The sequence below is a fragment of the Salvelinus alpinus genome, chromosome 30 (genome assembly GCF_045679555.1).
Source record: "Salvelinus alpinus chromosome 30, SLU_Salpinus.1, whole genome shotgun sequence".
In the NCBI taxonomy this organism is placed as follows: domain Eukaryota; kingdom Metazoa; phylum Chordata; class Actinopteri; order Salmoniformes; family Salmonidae; genus Salvelinus; species Salvelinus alpinus.
Genome location: NC_092115.1, coordinates 31,937,051 through 31,962,308, shown reverse-complemented (window position 1 = coordinate 31,962,308; position 25,258 = coordinate 31,937,051). Strand labels below are relative to the sequence as shown.

Here is a 25,258-nt window from a genome sequence, read left to right as displayed (position 1 = left end):
TCTAAATTAATCATTGACAGTGTCACCAGCAAAGCACCCCCACACCATCACACCTCCTCCTCCATGCTTCACGGTGGGAACCACATATGCTGAGATCATCCGTTCACCTACTCTGTGTCTCACAAAGACACGGCAGTTGGAACCAAAGATCTCAAATTTGGACTCATCAGACCAAAGGACAGATTTCCACCGGTCTAATGTCCATTGCTTGTATTTCTTGGCCCAACCAAGTCTCTTCTTCTTATTGGTGTCCTTTAGTAGTGGTTTCTTTGCAGCATTTCGACCATAAAGGCCTGATTCACGCAGTCTCCTCTGAACAGTTGATGTTGAGATGTGTCTGTTACTTGAACTCTGTGAAGCATTTATTTGGTCTGTAATTTCTGAGGCTGGTAACTCTAATGAATTTGTCCTCTGCAGCAGAGGTAACTCTGGGTCTTCCTTTCCTGTGTCAGTCCTCATGAGAGCCAGTCATCATAGCGCTTAATGGTTATTGCAACTGCACTTGAAGAAACTTTCAAAGTTCTTTAAATATTCCAGATTGACTGACCTTCATGTCTTAAAGTAATGATGGACTGTCGTTTCTCTTAGCTTATTTGAGCTGTTGTTGCTATAATATGGACTAGGTATTTTACCAAATAGGGCTATCTTCTGTATACCACCCCTATCTTGTCACAACACACCTGATTGGCTGAAACGCATTAAGAAGGAAAGAAATTTCACAAATTAACTTTTAACAAGGCACACCTGTTAATTGAAATTCATTCCAGGTGACTACCTCATGAAGCTGGTTGAGAAAATGCCAAGAGTGTGCAAAGCTGTCATCGAGGCAAAGGGTGGCTATTTTGAAGAATCTCAAATATAACATATATTTTGATTTGTTTAACACTTTTTTGGTTACTACATGATTCCATTTGTATTATTTCATAGTTTTGATGTCTGTTCTAGAAAATAGTAAAAATAAAGAAAAACCTTTGAATGAGTCGGTGTACAAGGTTTTGACCGGTACTGTATGTCCCAGATGGACCACTGCATCAAGCATATGTTCATAGGCTTATAGGGTACACTGTTGAGGGGTCCAATTACCAGGCACTAAGTAAAACAAATTGTAACTGTCTTAACTGTCTATGAGTAGGCTAAGCGTGTGTGATGGTGTGGGAAAGATCTGACTGGATGTTCTTGTGAGAGAGAGACAGTATTAATCATGGCTGTCACCCCCTCTCCAATTTCAGCACAGAGGCTAAAGACCTTAAGTGCATTCTCAGCCAAGGGACTACAGGCTACAACCTGAACCTGCCTTGATTCTCTCTTGCTCCCTCACTGGGTGGGTGCTCGTTACAGCTGTTTCGCAGCCAGCGAAGAGATTTCCGTAGCAACGTACATTACTCTCTTAAATACTGAAAATCAGGCTCACATGCAAGTATTTTCCCGATGTTATCGCAACCATTATTCTTTAGGCTCTCATAAACACTTCTAAGATGTGAATTGCTCCACCTGTCATTAATAAGGATCTTTTTTTGCAAACACAGCTGTTCTTTGTGAGTGGATCTTTTGACAATTGTTTGATATTTTGAGTTGACCTAAAAATGTCCCCTACCGGTTATAAATAAAACTTGTCAGTGTCCCCCCTCCTTTCCCCTCCCCATCTGTGACACCTGTTCAGCCTAATCATTGTGAAACCACCAAGTCAGACTGAAAAGTCTACTAATTTACATGCAAATAAAGTAAAAGAAACCCAAAGCGTTTAGCATCATCCCAGACAACTTTCCACTTTGCCTCAGAGAGAGGGACTGTGTACACTGGCCATTTTGAAACTTGGTAGGCGGGCCAGCGACTGGTGACGGTCGTGGGCATTTGTCTGACAGCCCCTCCAGAGCCGAACCCCTGCCCGTCACAGCCACCCACTGCCCTCCGCCCCCATTGCTGGTCCTCTGCTGACGTTGGCTGTTCTGTTTACATTTAGGGAGATCAGCTTATTCCATTCTTAATACCACCTCCAGTAGGGAGAAGTGCAGAGGTGTCAAACTGTGGGTGAGCGACATAGGGGCATAGGGACAATCTCACAGATTACAGTGACCGTTACTAGCTGTATCTTTCTGTTTTACTCTTCATGGATTTGAATTTTGTTCACTTATTTATTTTTCATCGAGAAATTGGCATTTCGTTCCCATTTCCGTCATTAGATCAGCTTGTCTGTACACTTGAAGATGAGCACAGAGGGATAAGGCTGGCTACATTTTCCCAAACAGTTTCCCCGTCTGTCTCACGTGACCCTTTTTCTGTTTCGATTGGGCATCCTAACATGATTCTATCATGAGTTCCAAGATAGTGAACTATAACTCAACCTCAAGAAAGCCAAGCACGATGGATAACGTAATCGATTGCAATGGTGCCGGCTTGGACATCATTCAGAATCGCATTGAGTCTCTGAACAGTAAGATGGACAAACTCATCAACATCCAGGAGAAGGTCCTCAACCGGCTGGACGGAATGTCCCAGGACATTGACAGTATAGAGAGGGACATGGAAACACTGAAGGTGGATAAGGAAGAGATCCATATCCCTGCCAGAGCCCGAACTCTACCACCGGCCCTGGCTCAAACCCAGGGCACGGGCATGGGGGGCGAGGTGAGAGAGATGTGTCAGGAGATGAGCTCCATCATGACAGTGCTGGACCAGCGCTCGGAGAAGCAGGCTGAGAAGCTGGACGGGATGGAAAAGCTGGTACTCAGCATCCATCAGGTCATCAGATTCATTGGGGAGACGATGAAGAGCCCCCGGGTTATGGAGATGATGTTTATGGGTCCGGCAGCACGCAAGGCCTCCAAGTCAAAAGACCTCAAGATGGCTATTAAGAGGCAATCGTCCGCAGAAAAGAGCAAGAGCTCAGTTACTAAGACGACCGACAAGGTGAGACTGGGAGTTCTAACTGCGCTAACCAAGGAGGTGTGTTTTTGCAGGTCTACGTAGACTATATAAAGGTTGCTTTATTAAGGCACTTTATGCACTCAACGGAGCCCTGGATACGTTAATGTGAACTGCGTTCATATTTTTATAATGGATTGATGATATGGATGTGACGGCAACTTAGGTTAGATGAATTGCTGGGTTCACTGTTCCCTCATGGACCTGCAAGTTACATGTCCTTAAAAAAATTGCACAGTTGTATATAGGTTTGGAGATAGACACGGCGTTCCATGTTGACATGTTTGATTTATGATTTGATTTAGTTTTATGACTTTGCCACTGCAGAGGAAAATGATCAGAGCAGCAAAGCTGACTAGTCAAGTGGAGTTCTGTTTCCTAAGGAACGATTGTGGCTTTGCTCATGCTACTTTTCCTCATGCAGTGCTGGAAGATGTGTCAAACCAATATGACTTATATAACAATCTCCACTGGTTTATAGCGATCTTCACTGGTTTTATAGTGCCATGCATAGTAGGCCATACTGTATGGAAGGTGCCAAAGCCTATACACAGTGGTAAAATTGGTGGGGATTACAACCACACCGGCGGTCACGAGTTGTGATGGCAGTTTAATTCCACGTGACCTTTTAGTCATGGTAATTAGGCTTCTCCAAGCTCTGATTCAGGGCAACCCCCCATGTACATTATTTACCTCCCGCCATAGTAACAGTGTCAAACAGCCATTGATCTCAATGTCTGTACTTTACACTGTATGATACATTTCACAGAGGTTGGCACTTCTTCAGATTTGAAGGGCTCAAAATAGGAAGAAGAGGATGGACCTGTATAAGGAGAGTGTTTTTAATAGTGGAGTGGTTCTATATTGTTCTATTCTGTATTTTTTGAAACTGCACTGTCGGTTAGGGGCTCGTAAGTAAGCATGTCACTGTAAGGTCTACACCTGTTGTATTCTGCGCGTGTGACTAATACAATTTGCTATATGCTGTAGGTGCTGTTTTCAGATTCATAGTATTGCTTGGGGATGGAGTGCTGGACCTGTAGAATGTATTTGCCTTTGTACTAGAAGCAGGCATGTGGCTTAAATAGGGATCTAACTGGTTAAGGACTCATTGGCAACAGGTAGTGACAGGGGTGAGAGATAGCCAAGTGGTTATTGCATTGGGCCAGTAGCTGAGAGGTCACTGGTTCAAATACCTGAGATGACAAGGTGAAAATCTGTTGATTTACCCTTGAACTTAACCCTAATTTGTTTCATTGATGCTGTACTACCATGGCTGAACCTAGCTGGTGTATGTGACAATAAATATATTTGTGTATCTTAGGGAAGTTAGTATAAGCATTTGGTTGACTAGATTTGGTACTGGACTGAATAGATAACAGAAAGAGAGGAATTTGATGCATACTGTCTACTGCACTGGGTTACACAATGTGTGGCACTGTTTGTGTTGTGGAAGATGAACTTTACACCCAATTCCTGTGGGCTTAAAGGGCAGTCACTTCCAACTTCAACAAGCACTTGAAATTGTTGATACAATGTGAATAGCAGTAACATGCGGAGGGTGGTCTTAGGCACAGACACTGAAAGTCAATGGGTAGTAGTGTTTAGCATTAAAGCCTTAAGCGGGAGTTATAGGTACCCCATCACTCTCCATCACTGGCACAAGGGTTGATGCCAGGCAGGTTTCTGTTTTCATGCCCAGGGTATATTACCTGCAGGATCTATTTTATTTTAAAAATCAAATCAAGCATAGACCAACTTATTTAGGTGGTCAATGAGATACAGTGTAGCGTAAGAGTTTCCACATTTCATGGTGTAGAGTAGTGTAAAGTAGATGAACTAGGAAATAAGGAAAGGGGTACTGTAAATAGGTACTGGTATCGGAACATTTTAATGTAGTCAGACCCTTATTTGGTTAGATAAGGGTCCTTCCATTTCAACACAGTTCCAGCACAAAACAGACACATTTGATACAGACATAACATTTTCAGCTTGATTTGAGGTTAGAACTCAAACAGCAACTCTAAGGTCATATAAGTCCTAACCTAACGTAGCAGGTGTAAAAGAAACATCTGAGCGGGGTCCCTACATCCGGTTTTCAGGGGAAAAGGAAGCTAGGTTGAATATACTGTATCACTGAAAACCAGATGTTTACTGTTTATAAGTCCACACGTTATGGCAGCATCCATACTTCTGTGATTGGCTATTGGCTACTGTATGACTCAGATCGCCAGGAATTCTCATTGTCGTCAGAGCTTTCGTCAGGTTCTACCTCCAGCCTCTGGCCGGCTCCCATCAACTCCAAGGTATGAGATGTCTGTCCACCACAGACATCTGTCACTTTAGCCCCCCCCCTCCCCTCCCCGCACACACACCACACACACTGTACCCAACCCCCCTATCCTTAGATTTGTCCTTCAGGAAGAAACACTGCTGTCACTGTGGAAACCCTATCCTCGTAATATTTTCTCTGCCTTACTACTGAGCAGTGCTTACCTCACAACCAACAACTAAGAGGGCCTGAAGGGTCATGCCTTGAGACATTTTTTAAGATGTTGACCTGCTCATAAAAGGACTGGAGCGTTTTCTGTGGTACTAGTGAGCCCCGCCTTACTGAAGTCTGTTTGAGAAGATGTGTTTGGTTGGTTGCGAGAAATGTTTCTGCTCAGGGTTGGCATTGCATGCTATTACTCACTATGACAGGTGATATGCTATAAATTCACAGCCTCGTACATATGTAACACCCTATCCATTCATCTGCTGTGGGCAATCAACAGCATGCTTTGACTGAAACAAAGTTTGTCTGTATCAGGGTGCTACCCTGAATAAAACAACTGATAAGGCTAGGTTATATGTTTGACGGTCACTTAAATGTAATCCTTCTTTACTCTTTCATGTATTGTTTCCATTTTTTCTTGTTCAGTTGTAACTTACCCCCCTCACCACCGCTCACCCTTCCTCCTTACCCTTCCTAACTGTGTCTTTATCCATCTCATGTTGCATGCCATTCACCATGTCCAACTAACATTGCCATGCTGTCTGTCTTCTTAACAGAAAACTACCTCTACTAAAGCCACTAAAGGTACTCAAGGGATGATAAACCCTGCATGTGAACGCAAACCCAGCACTCCGGAGACCACTCACAGTTGCAAGACAACAAAGCTCCACGGACCAAAGAATTTCCTTGCAAACAGCAAACCCACCGGAAACTTTGTATGTGTTAAATTGCTCAAAGAAAACATGTTTTCATGACGTTTCTGAGCAGTAAATATTGTCATTGTATTCTGGTAGTGGTTTAAGGGAAATATACATACCTGACCTCATTTTAAAGAATGTTGGCATGCAGACCAAATGCAGAGCGTGATGATCTTATATCGCCTTCTTCCCTTCCTTTAGCCAGAAGATCACAAGAAGAAGGATGAGAAGGAGAAGTCGGGTCTGAAAGCACAGAAAAAGAAGAAGCCCCCAGACACAGCAGGTGCTCACATCACAGCACATTCAAATGTGTCAACAATACATCACAGCCATACACCACTCACACACACAGTGCCCTTTATTAGTCAAAACAACCTAAATCACACACAGCAGCACTCACAACATGTAACATGTGAGATGTAAACAACACCTGTTCTGAAAGCTTCGAGAGCGGGAGAGGAAAAATCGATACTTTATTTTTATCCAAAGGAAAGGGAACTGGTAAGTCACAACACTCTTCCTGTCAGACGTAAACAACATCAAAGAGCTCAAAAGTTCAGACAGAAACATCAGACAACCACTTGCCGTCCTCTTAGGAGGGTACTAGGAGTGTGTTGACATTCTGAGGTATTGTGCAATTGTCTGATTAAAGTTACCAAAGTGACGTTCATGCAGGTGGTTGAATTAATTTGAACTGTATACCCTCTGACGTTCTGTTTGTTCCTCTGCAGATACCATCTCCCTTAGGAAGCAGGTGTTGCTACTAGAGGAGGTTCAGAAGCTCAACAGGGAGAATGCAGAGAGATCATCATCATCAGGTCACAAGCAGCAGCAGCACCTTACCCCTGATGGCTTCCTGGACCTGGAGGCTGGATCTGGAGGGGCCTCAGAGGGTTCCCTCAGCTCTAACCTGCTGGACTTTATCCTCGAGGGCCCCAAGGAAGAGGAGTCATTGTCTGAGGAGGAGGCTGCAGGAGATGGACTAAAAGTGGAAGAGAGGAAGGAGGAGGAGGTTGTAAAAAAGGAGGAGAAGGAAGACCACCTTAAGGAATCTAAGGAAGAGGAGAAAAAGGAGGAGCTGTCGAAAACCACAGAGAAGCCTGAGGAGGATAGAAGACTAGAGGAAAAAGAGGGGGAGAAGGAGAAAGAGGGGGACACTACACTCTCTAAAGGCCCATCAGAAGCTGTTGATATGTCAGTAAAGGATATCCCTTCTCTCCCAACCTCCCCTGAAGCTCCAGGAGACACCAACTCCATTCCCGAGAGGTACAGTATCTCCTCAACCCTCACTCTCTTCCTATTTCTTTCATTCTATGTATTTCTATCTTTCTCTCTCTTTGTCCCCCTTTCACACTATCTTACTCTACCTTTCTCTCACCCTACTTTAATAGTGCTTTATGTGCTGACCCCTCTCTTCCACGTATACACACATGCGAAACAACATTCCACATTTTCTAAAACATTTCTAAAACATGTCCGTCTGTTCCAGCTGTGAAGACCACAACAAAAGTGCTTCCTCTCTGTCTCTGGAGGCAGCAAAACAGGACCAGATGGAGGAGGGCGGCACCAGCAGTAAGCGTCGGGTGATGGAGGAAGACCTGGGAGTAGAGGACCACAAGAAGAGTCGGGTAGAGGAAGGAGAGGAGGAGGAGAGGGAGGGGGAGAGGAAGGAGGAGGAAGAAGCAGAGAGACCAGAGGATGAGGGAAGGGGCGTCTTCAAGGCAGACGGGGTGGATATCCGTTTGGAGCTGAAGAAGAGGCTGGGGAAAGATCAGGCCACAGAAGGCAAGCAGTCTACTGGGGAACCGTTCTTCATTGGTGAGGACCAGCATCATTATGGGGTACCGTGGCTTTAAGTCTGGCGGAAAGGTGGTAAGTGGGTGGAATCTTATTCATTTGAAATGTGCACACGATTCCATAAATCACACATTGATCTCAGTGGAAGACTGGAATTACGCAAACATATCTTAGGATTCGGGCCTAATATGAAATCCAATAGATTGCTGATATGGTGGCAATTATCTCTTTCTGTAGAAAATATTCATAACCTTATTGGATTTGGACAGAAAAGCATGCTCTCTAGGAGTAGCAAAGTACGAGAGAACTGAAGTTTGCATAACCAACCTTGTATCTTCTGTCATGTTTACCACAGGGTGTGAGTAAGCACAGGGTGATAACTTGATTATGACAATCCTGAGGTACCATTACAAGAGCACATGTTAACTGATTAACAATACAGCTTATATTTCCCCTCCATGCTACTGTTTGCCAGGGCTCACTTGATATCAATCTCAATGTGACTTCCCTGGTTAAATGAAGGATAAATAAATAAGAATATATTGTTATGTATTTCATACCTCCCTTTAGACAAAAGTCCTCCTCCACCAGCTCCATTCAACCATCGGATAGTGTCGGCCAAACCCAACCAGATCAACAACTTCTACACCATCAACAGAGTTGAGATTCTAGGAGGGTAAGTGTTCCAATCCTGTTCCTAGCGATACATGAGGACTTGAGGGCGGCAGGTTGCCTAAGGTTTAGAGAGGCGAGCCAGCAGCCGGAGCGTTACTAGTATCAAGTCCTAGATGCCATTGTGTCCGTGAGCATGGTACTTAACCCCGCACAACAACAGCTCCCCGGGCGCCCAGTGTGGTAGCTGCTCAAACCTCTCCAAAAACCTATATGTATGTACTGTATTTCTTTCGGACGGGTTGGGTTAAAAGCAGAAGTACATTTAATTAGTTCCTTGTGTGCGATTGACAAAAACAGTGATCTTATCTCTTATTTATTCCTGCAATGTTTCAACTAGTAATGTAAAATAATGTCTGCTTAGGCTTATCGTTCCTCAGGGAGCACAGGCTATCAACGACTACTCTCCGTCGCACTCTGTTCTGCATCATACTGAGTTATTATAAATTAGTCAATTCTCCAATGGGTCTTTTGGAACTGTACCCACGGGAAAAAAACGTATCTAACCTAGATCAAAGACCAAACTAGACTATATCAAAGAGAAGAAGAGAGAGGTCCTCGACAGGTTGAGTTGTGCAACTCTCCTCTCTTCTCCTCTCCCCTGGTTCATAGCTTCAAAGTTATTTTTACTCGAAGCCTTCAGGGTATGTGAAACCATACCTCCTCTGCCAGCTGGCAGCTAATCGCTAATCCAAATCTTCAAAGAGAGGCCTCTTACTCTCATCTATTGAAATAAAGGAGAAATCAATACAAAATACAATACCTTCACAAAATGATATTACTTTCCTGTATTGGAAGCGATCTGATTCTGTATTTAAGGACATACTGATAAAATAGTTCTGATAGTTCAAGTTCTGACCGTGAGATCCCAATCAATTCAGGGGATGTATTATCTTGATGTGTAACATTCTAGGATTTGTGACTTACAGGTGATAGTTTTGGCAAGTCTTTCTGACCCCTGTCGAGGGAGTGTGGTTGTGTTGAAACGTTCCCATTATAAATTATAAAATGACACAGACAGGTGTAACTCAGAAACTTTGAACTGAAGACACCTTACTTATCTTTGCTCTCTCGTAGGGGTCGTTTTGGCCAGGTGCACAAATGCATGGAAAACTCCTCAGGTCTCACCCTAGCTTCCAAAATCATCAAAGCCCGGAGTCCGAAAGAAAAGGTACAATGTCACGTTCCTGACCTATTTATGTTAGTTTGTTGTATGTGTTAGTTGGTCAGGACGTGAGTTTGGGTGGGCATTCTATGTTGTCTGTTTCTATGTTGGTTTAAGGGTTGCCTGGTATGGCTCTCAATTAGAGGCAGGTGTTTGGCGTTCCTCTAATTGAGAGTCATATTTAGGTAGGTTGTTTCACAGTGTTCGTTGTGGGTGGTTGTCTCCTGTGTCTGTGTCGATGTTACACCATACGGGACTGTTTGCGGTTTGTTCGTTTCATGTAGTCTGTTCCTGTTATTTGCGTTCTTCACGTTATATGTAAGTTCGTCGTTTCAGGTCTGTCTACATCGTTTGTTGTTTTATTAGTTATCAAGTATAGTTTGTTTTCGTCTGTTTTGTTTATTTAATAAATCATGTCATTTCACTACGCTGCGCCTTGGTTCGATCACTACTCCTCCTCTTCGGATGAAGAGGAGGAGGAAAACCGTTACATACAAAGTCAAAACATTTTTTTACATGATTTGCATGCATGTAAAAACCTCTACACATCCTTGTAGCTTCCTTGAAAACGACTTTTTGAATGCTGACCTACTTTGCTTTCTATTCAAAATGTGGAAGTAGACATCAGAACATAATGCTCTAAGGCCATTTCAGTCTACGTGGATGGGGAATATATTTCTTCAGATGTTTTTAATTTGACCCAGAAAAGAGACGTACATTGCCTGCTAGCTGTGAGTGAACATCTGACACTTCTCATTGTGTGGTTGGTGTGTGTTTGGCATGCAGGAGATGGTCAAGAATGAGATCACGGTCATGAACCAGTTGGACCATGCCAACCTGATCCAGCTCTACGCCGCCTACGAGTCCAGGAATGACATCATCCTGGTGCTGGAATAGTACGTTCCCTCCACAGAATGAAATGGAACATTATCAGCATTATATTGAATCTCTATGGTTTTCTACCTTGCTGTATGTTCCTTCTCATAATTCTCAATCTTTAAAGGACCAGTGCAGTCAAAAATTTGATTTTTCTGTGTTTTATATACATTTATACACTATGAGGTTTGAATAATACTGTGAAATTGTGAAAATGACAATGCCCTTTTAGTGTAAGAGCTGTTTGAAAAGGCCACCTGAAATTTCAGCCTGTTTTTGTGGGATGGAGTTTTGGACTGCCTGGTGACATCAACAGGTGGTAAATTTGATTGATTGATAGATATTATTTGCCAGTTAAGTAAACACACACAATAGATACATTTTTTAAAAGTGACAGGGATTTCACAAAAACGTCCGACTTATTTCCATTGTAATCCCTAAATTCCATGGTGCAAAAGCATTACAACATTAGGCTACATAGATACAGATACATTACATAAATACAGACATATTACATACAGACATGAGAAAAATATATATTGCTCAATCATTAGCCAGCTTTTGACATTCTTTTTAAATGAGATTGTGGTCGGCATGGATTTGAGTTGCTGTGGTAGTTCGTTCCACTCAACAGCAACGGTATATAAAAAGGTGTTCTTACCAAATAGACTCTTGAATTTAAAACAGGCAATATCAGGCTCTGGTGTTGTATTGGTGGACATCTCTAATATAAGTGAATGATTTGATAGGTACCTAGAGGCTGAGTCAGTAATGATTCTATGGACCAGACCAAGTTGAATTAATATGACCCTTTTCTCTAGCTGATTAAAATGCTTGACCTCCAGATGAGTAGGTTTTAAGTAAAAACCTCACCAGTTTGTTTTGGCTGGTCTGTCTTTATTCTTTAGATGTTTAGGGATTGCTGGTGAACCATGATGTGTACGCAGAATCAAAGTGACACTGAACTAGCGCACCTGCCAGAGTCTTTAGGGTGTCACATCAATATATTTTGGCCTATTGCACAAATCTCATTCCGACAGAACTGTTTTTATTAGGTTAATGTTAAAAAAAATGTAAGTCATGTTTAAAAAAAAATCTGAGCGGTAGATCTCGACTTGTATTTTTGGCTGTGAAAGTGATCTTGACAAAACGTTGGTGACCACTGCACTAGAAAGTTTTCCGTTAACATCCACCATTTTGTCTCTACCTGATAAATAGGATCTAACCTAGTCAATGGCCCTGCTGTTAAAACCAAAAGCATGATACTATGATCAACCTTGTGAAATGCCATCTGCAGATCCAGCATTACCGTTCCACAGAAATGTCCTGATAAAGTCAGTTGAAAACAATAGACTTGTCAGTGGAGTGGGACTTTCATAAACCAGACTGTAATTTGTATAAAATATTATTATTGATAGTATATTCATCTGTTAATAAATTACTTTTTCCAGCACTTTTGACACCACACTCAAAATAGATACAGGTCTATAGTATGTGTGTTTTGCTGCCCTTCTTGTGGATAGGATCACTCTATTACGTCTCCTATGCGTGGAAACTCTTCCCTGCTCAATAGAGATGTTGATTAAATGGGTGACAAAGGGGGCAATAAATTCAGCACCATATCTTAAAAACCTGTCAGGGATATTGTCGAGGCCTGTAGCTTTAGAGCAGTTTAGTTCAAACAGTCTCTTGACAACTCAAGCCTGAGACACTGCTGTAAAGGAAAATGCATCAGCTTGTACAATCATCTTGGAGTAATGGCCTGGGTCCTGACCCTCCCCATACACTCCAGTACAACCAGGTATCCTCTAAATTAAATCTGAGGCAACTGTTGTGAAAAATGTATTGAGATTTTTAGCTGCCACTTCCTTGTCAAACGTAATTTGTCCTTTGAACCTCAAGACCCAAGCTTTTGCAATTTGTTTCTGTTTATCACTATATGCCAACTGTTTTAGGGAATGCCACAACTTCCTAGGATTATTCCTTTTCTCACAAATGTTGCATTTAAAATATGATTTTTTGGCATCTTCAATCATCTGACTATCTTTGTTCCTTAGGGTTCTGTGTCTAGGGAAAGCATCATCTTCTTTGCTTCTGTCATATTCTCAAAATGTGGTATTCCTTGATTTAATGGCCTCAAGGATTTCTTGATTCATCCAGGGTTCAGTTCTTTGTTTAATTCTTACAGTTTTCCATGGAGCCACTTTATCCACAATGCTTAAGAAACAGTTGAAACAGTCCCATGCTTTATCCATATCTAGACATATAAGTACCGGGTCCCAATTGACTTTACTCAAGTGATCAATAAATGCATCTTTGTTAAAATGTTTCAGAGATCTAACAGTTATTGTGTTGTGAAAGTTAAACAGTTAGTTTTCATTTTTTCCCTCACCACTCCGAGAAAGTCGTAGCAAAAATCTTGCTTGAGAAATTGCTCTTTGCCAAGAAGCATTTTTTTATTACAACAATCACAGTAAGTTTACCCAGTTTGATAGTGACCCTGTAATGTACATTCATTGTACCCTTAGTTATAGGTACATAATTGTACCCTTCAGTGTTGGCTCGCTCGCCAATAAACAGCTCTTTTGATTGCATCTTTTTGGTGAATGTCGGGAACCGAATTGCATCGGTGAAAGAGACCTTTATTTGGTTCCCTGATTTGCGTACTGCGACTACTGCTTTTTGAGCTCAAACAACGAATATCTGCAGATAATTTACAAGATAATTATCTGTAGATGGTGAATCTTCACTGCAGAAACCAAAAATAGTGGGGAGAGTCCGTCATTCTGGTCCACACCAGAAGTGAGTAAAAAATGAATAAAATCGCATTTAACAATCTAACGGAATGGTAGACTACTTTTTGTGCTTTACATAAGAGATAAAAAAAGTGCATGGTTGTAGGTAGATTTTTAATCAGCTTCTCTTTTATGTGAACGGAGCATAATGAACCAGCTCATGGAAAGACTCAGAATGCCCATCACATTAACCCTTTCAGTTCAGACCTTAAAAGAGACATAAGATACACATTTTTATTTTTAGAGTACCACCACAGCGACAAAGCTGTTTGTTTCTTTTAAGTGGATTTTTTTTTACCTCTTCTCTATACCAAGTCCCTCATGTGTACACGCCTCTCCGCCATCCCACTTCTGACACCAGTGTATCAAATTCAAAGGGCAGCGCCGACCGGGACTGGGTCAAGCCAACACATTAACCATTTTTCCAAGAGGTCCAAGAGGATTACCTCTTGACAAGGTCACACAGTGTTGTGTTCAGGTTGCTATAATATTGATTACAGCTCTTTATGGTGACATGATCTTATGTAAGCCTTAATAAAGACTTTAGAACATGCAGCAGACATGCTCAAACTTTAACTAATATAACCATAGACACAACACTTCCACTCACGGGTGGGCAAAAATAACTAACTGAAAGCCATGCCAAGCCAGTAAGCTATGCCTCCAGTGATTGTACCTTTTTATATAAAAAATATTGGATACAATAATGTACCATTAAACTAGATTATCTGCACATGTACCCTGAAAGGTACTGAACAGCACCATGTGAGATCATATGTGTACCTCTGGAGGTACATTATGCGTATTTTTATATTTTTGTACCCCAGAGAATAATACTGTACCCTAACCATACCCTTTTTTCTGAGAGTGTACAATGGGTTTTTGTGTGTGTGATCGCAGTGTGGATGGTGGGGAGCTCTTTGACCGGATCATCGACGAGAACTACACTCTGATGGAGCTGGACACGGTCATGTTCATCAGGCAGATCTGTGAGGGCCTGCAGCACATGCACAAGATGTACATCCTCCATCTGGACCTCAAGGTAAACAACCACACTGTATTTGACAGGGGCAGTGATGTTATTGAGAGCATGGCAATACACAGATTGTGCACAACAGATAACCACTTGTCTACCTGTGTCTGATATTTTTTCACCTTGAAGCGTTTCCCTTTTTGTTGTCTTTCAGCCGGAGAATATTCTATGTGTGAGCAGAGTCACAAATAAAATCAAGATCATTGACTTTGGACTTGCCAGAAAGTAGGTTTCAAATTCACATTGATCTTTGTTTCATTCATATAATTTTAGATGATATGATGTAACACTGCATGCAGTATTATAATATTGTATTTCTATTGATAGATTCCTATTCAAAATGAACATGTATTCCTCCCAGATACAAGCCCAGAGAGAAGTTGCGAGTGAATTTCGGCACCCCAGAGTTCCTGGCCCCAGAAGTTGTCAACTATGACTTTGTGTCATTCAACACCGACATGTGGAGTCTGGGAGTCATTACATATATGCTGTAAGCACAGACACAGACACAGACGCAGACGCAGACGCACACACACACACACACACACACACACACACACACACACACACACACACACACACACACACACACACACACACACACACACACACACACACACACACACACACACGCACACACACACACCCACACACACACACACACTGAAGGCTCTTCCTCTCCTTCTACAGTCTCAGCGGTCTGTGTCCTTTCCTGGGTGACAATAACCCTGAGACTCTGAACAACATCCTTGCCTGCCAGTGGAACTTTGACGAGAAAGAATTTACAGACATCTCAGAGGAAGCCAAAGACTTCATCTCTAAACTACTCATCGTCAATAAAAGGTATCATACATCCAGGGGTGAAAGTATATTGAATTTCTTCCCGGTACGGTACCTCCTATATGTGCACGCGCATACACCCAAAACATTTATGGGCCTAGAGTGGCTCTGGACATTCTGCTGCACCGAGACAAAAAATTGCCACAACCCCTCCTATCCCCACATTAACTAGAATACTGTACAGCAGGGGTTGGCAATAGGTTTGGCCTTGGGCTAATTTTCTTCTCAGCTAATAGTCGGTAGAACAGAACATAATAGCAGGCCAATTCATAGGCCTATGCAAACAAATTAAACAAAATATTTAACACATCTGGTTAGTAGCTATATAATCAGTTCAATGTCAATAACGTATCCTAATATTTTCACTCTGATTAGACTTATAAAATCACCAATGTCTCTATTAAATTCGTTTTATATTTATTTGTGCGTTGATTGGGGAAAATCAGCTTGCAATCAAGAGAAAAAGTCTCAAGAAAGGTGGATAATAAATAGAAGTCTCAGGTAAGAATGGACAGTGAAATAGGCATTCTTACCATATTTCTCCATTGTTAAACCAGAGTGTCTTGTTGGCAACAAAACGGTTGATTTTTGCAAATAGTTAAATATTAGACATCCATATGCATCTAAGAATGCACTGCAAAAGTTACCTTTCCACCCAGACAGAGACTCAACCGAGGCAGTAAATCTAAAGCTTCAACTGCTGGCTACTCATCCGTTGCAAACTTCTTCGGGATCAGTGTCACTTCCACGGGAAGGTTGAGCTAACGTAGGCTAATGCAATTAGCATGAGGTTGTAAGTAACAAGAACATTTCCCAGGACATAGACATATCTGATATTGGCAGAAAGCTTAAATTATTGTTAATTGAACTGCACTGTCCAATTTACAGTAACTATTACAGTGAAAGAATACCATGCTATTGTTTGAGGAGAGTGTACAATTTTGAACATGAAAATATATTAATAAACAAATTAGGCACATTTGGGCAGTCTTGAGACAATGTTTTTAATCGAAATGCAATGGTTCATTGGATCAGTCTAAAACGTTGCACATACACTGCTGCCATCTAGTGGACAAAATCTAAATTGCACCTGGGCTGGAATAATACATTTTGGCCTTTCTCTTGCATTTCAAAGATGATGGTACAAAAAAATACAAACGAACGGTTGGTTTTTCCTTTGTATTATCTTTTACCAGATCTATTGTGTTATATTCTCCTACATTCCTTTCACATTTCCACAAACTTCAAAGTGTTTCCTTTCAAATGGTACCAAGAATATGCATATCCTTGCTTCAGGGCCTGAGCTACAGGCAGTTAGATTTGGGTATGTTTTTTTGGCGAAAATTTAAAACAAGGGGAGGATCCTTTTAACCCAACAACAGAAGCGCTTCCCTAAAGCTGCCTGGGTTTAAACATCTCTTTTCCGACAGTGAAAGGCTCAAATAATAGGGACAGAATATCAGAGTAAATGTTTTGTCTCCTCGAATATTGAATGCCACAGCTCAGCTTCAGAATGTCATCACAGTCACGTCTTTTGTGGGCATTTTAAAGCTTGTTTCTAGAATAAGGCATCATGGAGTTGTTATGGAATGCTTTATATTATCTAGATCCTTTTATTTATTTATTTCAAGATTTAAAGCTAACAATAGGTGTCCTTTTTAACCTTTTCTTTAACAAAGGGTATGGCATACAGTGCCTTGCAAAAGTATTCACCCCCCTTGGAGTTTTTCCTATTTTGTTGCATTAAAACCTGTAATTTAAATGGATTTTTATTTGGATTTCATGTAATGGACATACACAAAATAGTCAAAATTGGTGAAGTGAAATGAAAAAAAATTCAAACGGAAAAGTGGTGCGTCTATCTGTATTCACCAACTTTGCTATGAAGCCCCTAAATAAGATCTGGTGCAACCAATTACCTTCAGAAGTCACATAATTAGTTAGATTGCACACAGGGGGACTTTATTTTAGGGGGACTTTATTTTTCACATGATCTGTTATGTGATCTCAGTAAATATACACATGTTCTGAAAGGCCCCAGAGTCCGCAACACCACTAAGCAAGGGGCACCACCAAGCAAGCGGCACCATGAAGACCAAGGAGCTCTCCAAACAGGTCAGGGACAAAGTTGTGGAGAAGTACAGATCAGGGTTGGGTTATAAAAAGGTATCCAAAACATTGAACATCCCACAGAGCAACATAAAATCCATTTAAAAATATATATTTTTTATAGGAAAATAGACTCTAGCAAAGCCCTATTGTTGTTAGTGAAGTCGAATTAAATGAAGACAATTGTTGAAATGATTTACTTTCATCTCCGTTTGCTGTCCACCTCTGTTTGATTATGTCGCAGCCAATCCAACACTGATGTCTGCCGACTTGCCTTTTTCTTTGACTTCCTCATTAATGAGTTTATGATTTAAAAAGTGTTTGTCTCATGACATTGTTATACATTTGGTCTCCAGTCTATGAGCTACAGAAAAACCACATAGGCTACTACTCTTTCCACCGTATGCTACATCATTTATGTTAAATGAATCTGATGGAGCGTTGGTAGAGCACCGCAGCGCTGCGTCTCTCTAACAGCACCCTGGAGAGGCGCGCTGGGCATGGACAAAGTGGACACTGATTATCAAGGGGCGGCATCAGCGCTCACCTAAATAGCCCTCATGCCACTGGGTGAGAGAAGTTATCATTGTTTTTAGACAGAATAATGTGAGGTGTTATGTGTTGTTGGAGGTGCGTCTTGGTCAGTTTAGCTCGGAAAAGGTCTCCCTCGTCAAACTGCCACTCTAGGAGGCTGCCTAATCCTACCTAATGGGCGGGCCGGCCGTGTGGACCTAATCATAGAATAAAATGTAGAATCCCTATAAATTCTATAGCATCTCTATGGTCCCAATTATAAAGATTTTTCATTTAACTTTGAAAAACGTATTAGCTTGTATTGTGGCATAAACCCAACCAGTCATGATGTTTTCATCTGCTTGTCAAACAATCACTTCAAAGGGCTTACAGTATTTATTTTGCCAGGACGCCGTACCGGGCCACCTTACTTTCTCCCCTGCATACATCCGCCTTATTCCAGAATATATTGCTTAACATATAAAGTATATTTTGCAATATATTAAAATCTATCTATAAGGGGAATGTCTGCCAAGAGACAGAGCTTTACATCTGTATATACATTTATCTCACTGTTTGTGTTTGTGTGTTATTGTGCAGTTGGAGGATAGGTGCCTCTGAAGCATTGAGGCATCCATGGCTCTCTGACCCAGTCCTCCATCACCGACTTCATGAAAAGGTACAGGACACCTACTCACTCCTTATAGAGAACAATAGTATTGACCTTTTATTTCTGCACTGTCTCTATGCACCCGTACAGGGCCCTACACACTCACTCCATCATCTGATCACTTGTACATAATATGCACATACATTTATACTGACTCTACACACACGCACACCCACTCACTTACAGTGCATTTGGAAAGTGTTCAGAACCCTTGACACATTTTGTTAGGTTACAGCCTTATTCTACATTCATACATTCATTATTCAACATTATTTTCCCACCTCATCAATCTATAAAACAATACCCTATAATGACAAAGCAAAAGCAGGTTTTTAGATATTTTTGCTAATTTAAGTATTCAGACCCTTTACCTTGTTGAAGCACCTTTGGCAGAGATTACAGCCTCAAGTATTCTTGAGTATGACGCTACAAGCTTGGCACACCTGAATTTATGGGGCGGCAGGCAGCCTAGTGGTTAGAGCGTTGGACTAGTAACCAAAAGGTTGCAAGTTTGAATCCCAGTGCTGACAAGGTAAAAATCTGTCATTCTGCCCCTGAACAAAGCAGTTAAACCACTGTTCCTAGGCTGTCATTGAAAATAAGACTTTGTTCTTAACTGACTTGCCTAGTTAAATAAAGGTAAAAAAATAAACATTTGGGGATTTTCTCCCATTCTTCTCTGTAGATCCTCTCAAGCTCTGTCAGGTTGGATGGGGAGTGTTGCTGCACAGCTATTTTCAGGTCTCTCCAGAGATGTTCGATCGGGTTCAAGTACGGGCTCTGGCTGGGCCACTCAAGGACATTCAAAGCCACTCCTGCGTTGTCCTGGCTGTGTGCTTAGGGTTGTTGTCCTGTTGGAAGGTGAACCTTCGCCCCAGTCTGAGATCCTGAGCGCTCTGGAGCAGATTTTCATCAAGGATCTCTCCATTCATCTTTCCCTCGATCCTGATCAATCTCCCAGTCCCTGCTTCTGAAAAACACCCCCACAGATTGATGCTGCCACCACGATGCTTCACCGTAGGGATGGTTCCTGGTTTCCTCCAGACGTGACGTTTGGCATTCAGTCCAAAGAGTTGAATCTTGATTTCATCTGACCAGAGAATTCTGTTTCTCATGGTCTGAGAGTCTTCAGGTGCCTTTTGGCAAACTCCAAGGGGACTGTCATGTGCCTTTTACTGAGGACTGGCTTCTGCCTTGCCACTCTACCGTAAAGGCCTGATTGGTGGAGTGCTGCAGAGATGGTTGTCCATCTGGAAGGTTCTCCCATCTCCACAGAGGAACTCTAGAGCTCTGTCAGTGACCATCGGGTTCTAGGTCACCTCACTGACCAAGGCCCTTCTCCCCCGATTGTTCAGTTTGGCCTGGCAAGCCAGCTCTAGGAAGAGTCTTGGTGGTTCCAAACTTCTTTCATTTAAGAATGATGGATTCCACTGTGGTCTTAGGGAACCTTCAATGCTGCAGACATTCTTTGGTACCCTTCCCCAGATCTGTACCTCGACACAATCCTGTCTCGGAGCGCTCGGACCAAGTCAAGGGGTCTGAATACTTTCCGAAGGCACTGTACAAGCTGCTTCTACTCTGTTTATCTTTTATCCTGTTGCCTAGTCCTTACCCCTATAGATATCTACATCCATCACTCCAGTATCCCTGCACATTGTAAATATGGTATTGGAGCTGTCCCTGTATATCAGGGGTCGGCAACCTTTTTTGTTTGGAGTGCCAATTTACTATTTATCTTACCATTTCTAGCGATCTGCATGCCAGTAAGGATTTTCATATGTGCATTACAACTAATTGTGTCTATTGAATATCTATCAAAGTAAGAATTCCATAGCTCGCTAAACAGAGGAGCTTTCCATTAGCACCGCAGGCTTGATCTTGGAACACAGATTCTCTTAGTGAATTATATAGTGACATTTAACCACGGGGTGGCCATCTTATCTTCAGTCAGCTTTCCCAATCCTTTGTTTCCCCACTATAGTGGGGTGTAATAGTGAATATGTTTTTGATATCGACACCTCTCTCCTCAAAATGATCTGTGAAGGCTTTTGCTACGTCTTCCACCTTTAGTAGTACCATGCATGGGTTATAGACAAAGCAGCTCCTCACGTACCTGCTCTGAGTCACAGTATCTTGCAACAACTGCCAGACGTGGAGTGTCATTCACATCCAAACTCTCATCAAGAGCCACACAGGTGCATCTTTTGACGCTACAGTTTGCTGCTCCTATACATTTTCAACCATCTCGGTAACGTGCCTTTCAACAGTTCTGGCAGACACAGGTGTAACGGATGTGAAATGGCTAGCTAGTTAGCGGTGGTCTGCGCTAATAGCGTTTCAGTTGGTGACGTCACTCGCTTTGAGACCCTGAAGTAGTGGTTCCCCTTGCTCTGCAAGGGCTGCGGCTTTTGAGGAGCGATGGGTAACGATGCTTCGTGGGTGACTGTTGTTGATGTGTGCAGAAGGTCCCTGGTTCGCACCCGTGTGGGGCGAGGGGACGGTCTAAAGTTATACTGTTACACAGGCATGTATTTTATCTTTGAGATGACTGTGTCTTTTGATTCCTTCAGCCTTGTCCTCCTCATCCTTAAAGTTTTTCTCATGTCTCGTTCCAAAAATGATGCCGCACACTTGATGTCCGACAAACAACAGTTTTACAACAAAGAGAGCAAATAGACCGGTGCATCAGTAAAACGAATCATTATTAATTTGTCCAAGAGGCAATAAATGAGTGGACATCTGCCTTATTTTTCTTTTGCTGATAACATGTGAAAACGAATCTCTCATCTTCAATGCTGCCTTGGTTTTGAATTTTGCGGGAGAGGTGAGGTGGGTTGTTTTGCACTGAACTAATAATATGAAACTCCTGCAAAATCATGAAAGCCCATTGGCTAATCAGGATTGACATACCTTGGAAACTACGACATTGCAGTGAATACCAACGCAATTTTGAAATCAATGTATCGAAGGCTGGCACACTTGCCTTAGGTTGCCGACCCCTGCTGTATATAGTATGCGTATTTTTTTTTATAGTATTGCATTGTTATTGATTATTGCTTTCTTGGGTTTTTTAGTTTGCAAGAAAGGCATTTCACCGTAACTTGTGCATGTGACATTAACACTTGAAACAGCTTACTACCTTAGAGAATACCGCTATATTATGAAGTGGTGCAGTTCTTATTTTTAAAACAGGCACTGATTGGTTTGCTGAGTTGAGGAAGTGTTTTTGTTTCTTATTGTTATCGATGATTGACTTAACTTAGTGTTTTGCCTCTGTGTTTTATAGAAGAACATGTGTAACCGCTCACGGCGATCTTCATGCATACCCATTACAGATAGTTGAGGTAAGTCTCTAAACCTTCCTCATCACAAATTGTATCTACTTCCTACTACATATTTTTCTACATTTGTGTAAACACCCTACACAGTTTAATGGAATATTTTCCCCAAAATGCACATGTTACGTCTCAAGTCAGGATTCAGCTCTCAATCTCAACAATAAAGTCATGTCCTCCTAAAAACCACCAGGGGGAAGCATTTTCTCAATATTTGGGCATAAAGGCAGTAAGAAGTTCAGATTAGAGTGTTATAGCCCCAAAAGGTTGACATTGCTGAAACTTAACTGTTTCCCATCCCATTATGTTTTGAGCAGCATGATGACTAGACGGCGCCAGCTGTGGCCACCTGGACCAAGCCTGCTGTACACCTGCATATTTACCAGCGCTTACCTGTCTAAACACCTGTAGAACTACAGCTGTAGAATGACTGGAGCTTACCTGTCTGTACACCTATAGAACTACAACCTGTAAAACTACAACCTGTAGAATTACTGGAGCTTACCTGTCTGTACACCTATAGAACTACCGTAGCTGTGTTATGAATGGACGATACATGTTACCTGAACTGTTAGCTCACTAGATATGCTGTTTTGTTGTTTTTAGCACGTATGTCCAAGGATAGGTAAAAAATTTGACAAAAAGAAGGAATTGGTTTTAGTGGAAACATTAACTGACAGTCGTACTGTACTTTTTTGAATGGGTTGTCATGTACTGTAAAAGTGCTATTTCAGTGTGATGCCAAAGCTTAGAAGACTGGAGGCTGTAGTGAAAGATAGTATACTAGGTACAGCATGTGAATGTCATCTGCAATGCAAGGTTAGTATGACATAACACCAAACTCTAACCTAGTATCTTGTAAATACTTCGGGGGTTTGATTTTGTCAGACAAACTAGATTCCAGATAAAACTATGTTTACTTTTAGCCAAAGTTTGTTTGTTTCCTTGTCGTACAGTTTTACTGTTCTCTTCCCTCATGTGTGAATCCATCTTGATTTGCTGTACTTCCATATCAGTTATCCACATTGCATCTCAATGTTTCTGCTGGGATGCTGCTCTCCATTTCATTTCATCTTCTGCTAATGTGAAAGAGTTCCATGTTGAGTACTGTACCCCACTTTTCCTCTGACTGTGTGTATTTATCAAACCAAAGGATTCTTCCGTTGAACTTGACTGATAGATAGACAAATGTCACGTGTTTGTTATTTGTTTTGTGCTCTCTTGATATTGGGTGTAAATAGATCAAATATGTAGATGTTTGCTTAAACCTTTAATGCAGACCTGGAGTACTTAGTATTGAGTCTGGGAAAGCATTGATATACTGTTTTCATTTTGTTGAAATCATTCGATCCATTATAGAATTATAGAATATCAAATCCTGTTGATATTCTATATTGTATTTTGGAAAAATATGTACTTTGCGCAGGAATATTTATTACAAGATGATTGGCCTCCCAGATTTAGGGTCAGCTTCTAAGGGTTGAGTTTCAGAGATGACTCATTTTGATTTCACACAAACAGAACAAAAAAGGCCGAAATTCAAGCAAGGATATTAATACATTTAAATCTAAAATAATCGGACAATGTTTGGGACGTTTTATCCATGTTCTAGTATATTTGTAAATCTACAGTATGAAAAGGGTTGAATGGATATTGTCTGGTCAGTTTTCATAAGCTCTAGCACTTTATATTGTTATTTGTTTAAATCAGATGAATTTATCAAAACTAATCCTAGCACTTAAGAGAAAATACCATGTTAGAAGTTATGTTTTTTTGCTTGTAGTCATACCCTGCATTATTTCATTATATTTTGTTAATGTGTGTGTGTGTGTATATATATATATATATATATAACAGTTTTACTTTATATTCAAATAATTCAAGTCTTTTTCAGTGGAAAAAAAATATTTTGCCTTTGTTACTTTTTATTTAATGAAAGCATGCTTTTTGCTTTCATGTGCTCAGTAAAACCAATTATAGTACATACATGACACATTATACATAATTATTTCAATGTGTAGGGTTGTGCATAAATGTTTCCATTGCTACTATTAATATTTGTTCAAACTGTTTCTCAATGCTTGTCCACATGTTATCATTTTGTAATTAAAAATTAAACTACTTTATTACCTTCCATGAATGTTGGCTATTGGAAAGTATACTAGCTATTAGAATTAAATATGGCTAGTATTTCATATATTCAATTTTTTTAATAATTTCCTCTATGGTGTATCTTAGGTTTACAGTTGTATAAACAGTAAAACTGCTGTCTTTTTAAGTCCGTTGAACATTGATTGTCATTGTTTTGAAGGATAGAGTACAATAAAAAATACAATAATGATCTGATCTCAGCAATGGAGTGAAACACATTTTGAATTCAATGTTTCTTTTGAAGTTGTGGAGCATTAAAACTGAAATAAATATTACAGCGAAAGAAAAAACACCTTTATTATCATTTAAGTGTTGTAATTTTGTATTTAACCTTTATTTAACTAGGCAAGTTAGTTAAGGACAAATTCTTATTTACAATGACGGCCTACATTATCACAAGTGTCTTTTCAATTCTATTTAAAACGTCTTTTCAATTCTCTTTAAAACGTATTCAAATTGTGTTGTATTTCCAACATTAAGTAAGAACAAAACTTTAGTTCTGAGTTTCTGTCAATCACAGTGTTGGTGTTTTGTTGGGTTCCTGACTGTCGCTCCTGTAGCTTCGAGGCTCAACCAATCCCAATGGGTTTCAAATTCCATTGACCACATGTGTCCAGTAGAGGGCAGTAAAACCAGGAAAGAAATCCGTAGCCTACTCAGGATTTCAATGTAGATATACATTGAACGCACAAAACATCAGGAACACCTGCTGTTTCCTTGACAAACTGCCCAGGTGAATCCAGGTGAAAGCTATGATCCCTTGTTGATGTCACCTTTTAAATACACTTCAATCAGTGTAGATAAAGTGGATGAGACAGGGTAAAGGAGGATGTTTAAGCCTTGAGACAAGGGAGACTTGGAATGTGAATATGTGCCGTTTCAGCGGGTAAAGACAAAAGATTTAGGTGCCTTTTATACGGGGTATGGTAGTAGGTGCCAGACACACCGGTTTGAATGTGTCAAGAACTGCAACGCTGCACAGCTTCCCGTGGGTATCAAGAATGGGCCACCAACCAAAGGACATCTAGCCAACTTGACAGAACTGTGGGAAGCATTGGAGTCAACACGGGCCAGCATCCCTGTGGAACGCTTTCGGCACCTTGTAGGGTCCATGCCCCCCGACAAATTGAGGCTGTTCTGGGGGCAAAAGTTGGTGCAACGAAATATTAAGATGGTGTTCCTAAT

At 41.1% G+C, this 25,258-nt stretch overlaps 1 protein-coding gene across 2 annotated transcripts in view; it reads left to right on the top strand.

The window, feature by feature from the left end:
• The window catches only part of LOC139559723 (myosin light chain kinase 2, skeletal/cardiac muscle-like), a 40,605-nt gene extending 16,337 nt beyond the window's left edge, over positions 1-24,268 (top strand). Inside the window, exons 1-15 of one of the 2 annotated variants that reach the window (XM_071375978.1) lie at positions 1,916-2,907; positions 5,977-6,135; positions 6,319-6,400; positions 6,849-7,383; positions 7,607-7,935; positions 8,485-8,590; positions 9,664-9,757; positions 10,538-10,647; positions 14,323-14,464; positions 14,610-14,680; positions 14,817-14,945; positions 15,146-15,298; positions 18,518-18,596; positions 21,874-21,931; positions 22,240-24,268. In XM_071375978.1, coding sequence (XP_071232079.1) covers positions 2,311-2,907; positions 5,977-6,135; positions 6,319-6,400; positions 6,849-7,383; positions 7,607-7,935; positions 8,485-8,590; positions 9,664-9,757; positions 10,538-10,647; positions 14,323-14,464; positions 14,610-14,680; positions 14,817-14,945; positions 15,146-15,298; positions 18,518-18,596; positions 21,874-21,930 — 2,643 coding nt within the window. In that variant the 5' untranslated portion in view covers positions 1,916-2,310 and the 3' untranslated portion in view covers position 21,931; positions 22,240-24,268. Of the gene's footprint in view, positions 1-1,915; positions 2,908-5,976; positions 6,136-6,318; positions 6,401-6,848; positions 7,384-7,606; positions 7,936-8,484; positions 8,591-9,663; positions 9,758-10,537; positions 10,648-14,322; positions 14,465-14,609; positions 14,681-14,816; positions 14,946-15,145; positions 15,299-18,517; positions 18,597-21,873; positions 21,932-22,239 lie in introns of those variants that run through there. The other variant, XM_071375979.1, reaches the window with a different exon arrangement.
• Positions 24,269-25,258: the final 990 nt, after the last annotated feature.